The sequence below is a fragment of the Poecilia latipinna genome, unplaced genomic scaffold, assembly GCF_001443285.1.
Source record: "Poecilia latipinna isolate Pla-1442-1.1 unplaced genomic scaffold, P_latipinna-1.0 Scaffold31, whole genome shotgun sequence".
In the NCBI taxonomy this organism is placed as follows: Eukaryota; Metazoa; Chordata; class Actinopteri; order Cyprinodontiformes; family Poeciliidae; genus Poecilia; species Poecilia latipinna.
Window position 1 is genome coordinate 440,048 of NW_015112647.1, and position 6,979 is coordinate 447,026.

The window sequence follows — 6,979 nt, forward strand, 5'->3', positions numbered from 1 at the left end:
ACATATATAGCTTCAAAATACTTAACATTTTAACATAATAAACAGTAACAATAGAAAACAGAACAAATTTGTTAGCATTTTTTCTTAAATACAACAAAAATCAAATCAAAATCTTTTTAGTGAGAGTTCAGAACCCAAAAATGAAATACATTTTCAAGAGGGAGTCTGAAACTGAAATTTATCAATATTTTTGGATTGATCCATCTTCTAGTAAATGGAAGCAGCTGAAAGTCTCACTTTGTACAATCAATTCAGCAGAGGAGGGGAGAGTACCCAAAAAATTTACTCAGGGAAGAATAGCACTAATAACACATATTTTTACTCAAGTAGCATACATCATAACATAATTTTTGATGTCACCACACAGACAAAAAACATAATGATATGTGCGAATTTTGGTATTTTAAAGACTAACATAAAAAAATTACTACAAATAACATAATTGCAAAATAACACATTCTAAATATTTTTCTAAATAATTTCATGAAATATAAAACTTGATAAATGAAAACTTCTCACAGTGTGATGAGCTGGAAAACTTCTAGAGGATCTGATACTTTTTATTCCTGTGTTTCTCTTGCCTTGCACTGCTTGGCTCTCTTTTTAGAAACTACATTTCCTGGTTATAGATGCTGACCTCTGACCTCTCTCTGTAATGCTTGTTTGTGTCACATCATGAGTAGAAATTTCCTTTCCAACTGGTCTCCCTCTGTCCTCTGTTCTCTGACTGAATGGATCAGATGAGTTAGCCTTAAAGTATTTCTTTCTTGTTGCATAGGCTAAATATGGGAGTTGGGTTTATCACTGAGGCCGCTCATACTCTTATGACTGCAGGATATTATTAGCTGCTTTGTAGAGGGAGTGTTGCCATGCTTTCAAAACAAAGTGTTCCTGCCTTTATTTAATCAAGTCGACAAACAAGGATCTTGCAACAGCTCCGGCCATTAACCAGATGTAATGAAAATACCAAGAGCAAAACCGAAAGAACAGAACTGGTTTTGAAATCAGCTTAACCCAGTTGAACATGTGAACTGTTTAATACTTTATGAGCACAAAAATAAATTATAACGAAATGCAACAGACCAAACTAAATGGTATGGGAAAATATTGGTAACTTTTTTATTCATGTATATTTTTCTTTTAAATAATTTCCTTGTATTAGTTTATTTTTGTCTAATTCTGTATGTGCTGAGTTTCGTTTGCTCGTATTGTTTACTTTTATTATTANTTNAATTAAAATGGAAGACGTTATGAANTCAGTTCAGATTAATTTCACTTCCTGCTACGACGTTAGTGAAATTACCGTAATAACCCGATGTTGGCTGGAAAGCGCAACGTCGCCCCTTTCAGAAACCGTTGGAATTTTTCAGATAGCGCAAAGTGACGTGGATTTACGGTACTGCGAATTTGGCTGAGTCGTCGACGCGTTCAGCCTAGAAGGGTTAATTTAGCAAAGAAATAAAACTAAAACAAAAACGTCTTATTTTAATTTTTTTGATCTCACTTCTATTTCACCATTACAAGAATTTCAGCTTGAGCTTGTAAGGGAGCCTTAGTTATTCCAGCAGATGGCTACATAAATGTGGTTTCTGTTGCAACACCTGTTAGTAGGGTGTAAGTATTTATTCAAGAGTTTAGTCAGGAATGTCTGGATGATTTTATTTGGCCCCTCCGTCCACAATTCAATAATGAAGCAAATCCAAGAGGTTTAATTCCATATTTTTACAGACAAATAAAAATATTTTTAAACATTTAAGTAGGTACAAGACAAAATCATGTTTGTTCCTGTTTTAATTTATTACACTACATGCTAAAACCAGGAAGCAATATCTAATCATTGTTGTAAAAAGTAAAAAAAAAAAAATAAAAAATTAGAAAACGAGGACGATAAACAAAAAGAGTACTAGGGCTATGCTAAAAACAATAAATAAAAGAAAAATGATGAGAATGGCGTTATGATATTACAAGAACAAAGTCACAAAAGAATAAAGTCAAAATAATACGATAATAAAGTCAAAATATTATGAAAATAAAGTAAAAATAATACAAGTATAAAGTCACAAGAGAATAAAATCATAATATGACTATATTCTTGTAATACAACTTTATTCTTGTATTATATTGACTTTATATTTGTGGTATTGACTTTATTCTCGTAACATAACTTTATTCTCATACTATTTTTAGCAACTTTTTTGACTTTATTGTTATAATAAAGTCATAAAGTAAAATTTATTGTTATAATCTCAAAATTTTATTCTTGTAATTTCATGTTTTCATTTTTTTCTTAGTATGGCCCCAATACTCCATCATAATAAACTCCCCCAAAATGTTCTGCAAAATGTTTATCTGTCATTTAATACAACAACTGACCGAGAGCGTGATTATATTTTCGATCAATGATAATTTAAAATTCATTTTCTACAAAATTTAGACTACTTAATTAAGATATCGTCTATTACCGAGGAGATAAAAACAGCAAATGTTTTAAGAAATATATCTTTTCACTTTTTATTAAAAAAAAATGTAAGGGATAACCACTCTTATCTGGTTTAGCTAAATGTTTGTCACTTTGTGGATCAGGGGAAAAAACTGAATAAATGCAATAAATTCAAACTTGTTTGCTCAAATCTTGTTTTTTGAATAATTGCGGCAGTCCGTAGTGAATTAATCCGTAAAAGGAAAATATTCATGATGTTGTTTCTTTGCACAAAGTGAAATGAGAAAACCTCTCCATAGAACAAAAGGGCTTTATTCCACAATATAAATTGTAACATCTTCACCTTTCCTCTCTACCGTATGCGCGGTTACCATCCTGCGGATCTGCATGTCAGCAGCGTGTTTCGTTTTTTTTTTCCTTCGGCGTGCTCTGGTACGTCTCCGCAGCCGTAACCCGTCCACATAACTTTCTTTACATCACATCAACATCATCGCTAAAAACACAACTTGGCAGAGATCAAACCATCAAAGTCAAAAAAAAAAAGAAAAAAAAAAAGAAATTATTGCTCAGATAAATAAAACCTATTCTACAAAAACAAAAACAGGAATAATTATATTAAGATGCATGGACTAAACAACGAGGTTTAAAGAAAAACAAAAAGCAATTATAGTTACTTTTACCAGGGTTAATAACTCCTTTTCATTCCCCATAACTCTGTGAAACATGCAAAGAGGCTCCAAAGAAGAAAAAATTTTAATCCTTAGCGCTTTTTACTTGGGGTATCGTGGTGTAAGACTCCGTTGTGCCGATGAAATGCAGACCCATGCAGCACACTTATTTCTTTTTTCCATTTAGACAATCACAAACAATTTATAAGAAAGAAAGAAATATATATATATAATATATGTAAAAATACAAAAAAACCCTAGACATTATAGTTCTGGACGACAAGTCAAAGAGGAGATAGCACCATTGTTACAAAAGGGTCAGACAGGTGGGACTGTGTGGGGGAGGGACGGGGACGGGATCAGAGACGCTTCAGGAACGGACCGAGGACCTGCAGACTTCCCAAAAACTAAAAAAAAAAAAAAATTTAAAATTCATTTTCTTCACTTCCTCGTTTGTCGATCGCTCAGCGAACACGCGACGCAAACGTAGTCCTCCTTCTCGGCTGTCTCCGCCGTGACGCCGACGCAGACTTGGTGGAACCACTGGTTGCATCTGCCGTCACACTGGACCCAGTTCACCTGCAGCGGCACCAGAAACCACAGGGAAAAAAATCAGTTTTAAGGTGAAAAACGGTTTGATCTGTGAGGTTTAACATCTCAGGTTTTGTTGTTTGCAACTCAATCAGTTTGTGGTTTTGTCCTGAGAACATTTTCAGGGCCTTGATGCGACTTTATGAAGGAAGGAGATGCACGCAAGTTAGTTTATGAGTAAAAGAATAAACATCTTTCATATATATTTTATATTTTGTTTATTCTGATCAAATAAAGTTTGTGCAGCTCCTGCCTTTCATTAAAACAAACAATAATGATGGTTCAAAGGTGGTATAATAAGGGTTTGAACACTTTTCCCACAATATAATTCAATAACTTATCAAGCTTTTTCCAAACTTCTTCAGGAACAAAGTTTTGGAAATAAAAACAATACAAACGGACTAAAGAAGACAGCTTCAATTCACTGTTATATCATTCATTACTGTTGTTAATAATGTCTTGTGATTGTATTCTACATTAAACAGTAGGGACCAAACAGAGTTAGGAATAATAAATATTCATTACATTGAAACAATCCAAACAAAATGTGTTAAAGTAAATTATCTTCCTGCTCCAATTAAATGCTTAAAGACAAAATACAAATAAAGTAAAAAAAAAAAAAATCCTCAAATTTCGATAATGCTCCTTAACTTACAAAATATAAGCCAACCTTTATTTCACTTACACAGATCAATAATTCACTGATTATTCCCGATTAGGAATTATAAATATTCATTATAATGAAACAATTCAAACAAATTGTAGTAACATAAATTACCTTTGTGCTCAAATTAAACAAAGACATAAAAAAGATTAGAAAAAGTTACAAAAATATCCAAAGTTTTTTGGCATTTAGCAAATAAAAATAATTTTGATGATTGTATTTCGAAAGTTTAGATGGATTTAACTTCAGACAGAGATAAAAAATACAACTAGTTTTTTTATTAGGTGTATGAAAATGTCTGGTTTTAACTGTAAATAAAGCAATATCCAAGGTTAGGCTTTTAATCAAATGTTAGGTTGCATTTTATTACAAAACTGTGCAGTCTGAATATCAAAAACTTTCAAGGATTTTATACAGAAATCAAGCTCTTTCCAAACCTGGGAAGCACAATTTAAAATCAAGCATTTTCCAGGATTTTAAGCACCTGTATGCACGATTTTAACTGGCTCCCTTCAGTGTAAGTGATCTCTTTAAAGTCTCACCTCGTCTCCTTCGGGCAGCAGACAGCTCTCAGCGGGACACACAGCCATTTCTTCGTCAGAGTCGTCGGACTGGGAGAAGTCGGAGCGCGGGGAAGACGAGGTAGAAGCCGGCCGGCGCTGCAGCTTCTTTTTATTCACCTTCTGCCTTTTGTGGGAGTGTTTTTTATCTTTCCCCCTGCTCTCTGCGTCCGGTAAGCCGTCCCTCTCCAGACGCCTCTTCGCCTTCCTTTCCGAGGCCGTCATGGCGTCCGTCATGGCGTCCGTCGTGGCATCGCTCCCGTCCTGAAAACAGAATCAGTCCCGATAAAACTCACCGAGAGTAAAACTCTGTTAAACACCTGAAACTGTGAAGGAGGAGAGGCAGATGCACTGCAAAGTCACAAAATATTACCAAGTATTTTCAGTCTATTTTAAAATGCAAATATCTTAGCACACTTGAAATAAGAAAAAACGGACTTACAATTAACTTTTCAGCAAGATATAAGAGCTTGTTGCAAGTCAATAATTCCTTACTGTTAATAAAAAAATATCATTAACAGTAAGATCGACTGGCAGATTATTCCACTCATAAAATTTGAAAAATGTCTTGTTATAAGTGGAATAATTTGCCAGTAGAACTAACATTTTTTAAAATCAATACGACTTAAAACAAGCTGAATTATGTTATTTGAATTAGAAACCAGGTAAAAAATAATTGCAGTGTAAACAATATGGTGGAAAATTACGCAGAATTCATAATTTAAAAATCTAAAATACTTAACTTTGCTATGATTTTAAAATATCATGGAAATACCATATGATAGATGAATGGATAGAAAGAGAAGGCAAAAAGAAAATAACAGAAAGAAAGGGAAATTAACATAATAAATGTCATATGTCGTAATGAATCATTCCCTGGGATTGGCCAGGAATTCATCAGTTTTGATAACAAAACTAATAATCTATTTATTAAAATAACAACCAGTGCTGACAGTAGCTACACCTGGTTTTTTTGCAGAGGTTGATTGTTTTACCTCGTTCAGTGCCGTATTTGTTCCCTGAGAGATGAACTGCATGTGTTTGCTGTGTTCTGACGGCTCCTCCTCAGCCGGCGACGCGGCTCTGTTGGAGTGCTGGCTGTTGGCCCGGTCCAGTAGGATGCGGTACAGGCTTTGGACCTGCGGCAGCGACACCTGCAGCAGGAGCCCCTCCACCATCAGCTCCTCCAGCTCGCAGTTCAGGCCTGGAGAAACAAAGAACAGAGAGGGTCAACTGAATGTGCAGGATTCCTCCTTTAATTCAGCCGTTTCAAACTGCAAGCACAAAATCTAGTGAAAGTATTTTTGGTCTGTTTTCTAGTAGAGATGCACCGATCGAATGTTGATATCTGTATCAGTCCTGATATTGTAAAAAATTCTAGATCGGGTATTAGTGACAATGCCCGATCAATAAGCGCAGATCTATTTAGTCTAATTCTTTGCTTTGTGCTTCCATGTTTTATTATTTATTTTACATTATAGTCAGAATTAACTGCACTTTCTGGACCATTGAAAGAAGGTTTGTTGCATTTTATATTTACATGTTTGACCAAAATAGTCAACCTATTGTTTTATCAGTTTCAGCTTCTTTATTATTTATTTTATATTGTCTGTTCTACTCATAATTGCATAAGTTGAATTGATTAAAGTTGTGCTGTTTTTACAAGTTTAACCAATTGAGAAGTGTGCTGTACTTTATTTATCAAATAAATTTGTATTTCAGTACATTATGTCTGTGTTTATAAAAAAAACATTTTAAGTCAATTAAACTGATAATCTGTTTTGGATTGGTGTCAGCCGATACCAAACCTCAGATATCGGTATCAGAAGGGAAAAGAAACGTGGAACCAGTTTCTAGTGCAAATATCTTAGAACAGCTAAAATAAGACAAAACTAACTTACAAGTAACTTTTCAGCAAGATATAGGAGTTAAAATAGATGAAAAAGTATTAGTTCCCCAGGCAGATTATTTCACTTAAAACATCAGAAAAATGTCTTGTTAGAAGTAAAAAACATCTACTACTTTTATGTTTTTCTTTTTATCAATAATCAAGAAT

General features: G+C 33.9%; 1 protein-coding gene across 2 annotated transcripts in view; it reads right to left on the reverse strand.

The window, feature by feature from the left end:
• Positions 1-3,436: 3,436 nt before the first annotated feature.
• kdm5bb (lysine demethylase 5Bb) overlaps positions 3,437-6,979 on the reverse strand; it is a 30,009-nt gene continuing 26,466 nt past the window's right edge. For both annotated transcript variants that reach the window (XM_015041115.1, XM_015041107.1), the window contains 3 exons: positions 5,919-6,127; positions 4,906-5,187; positions 3,437-3,687 (listed from right to left, as the gene is read on the reverse strand). In XM_015041115.1, the coding sequence (XP_014896601.1) occupies positions 3,550-3,687; positions 4,906-5,187; positions 5,919-6,127 (629 nt within the window). In that variant the 3' untranslated portion in view covers positions 3,437-3,549. The remainder of the gene's footprint in view (positions 3,688-4,905; positions 5,188-5,918; positions 6,128-6,979) is intronic.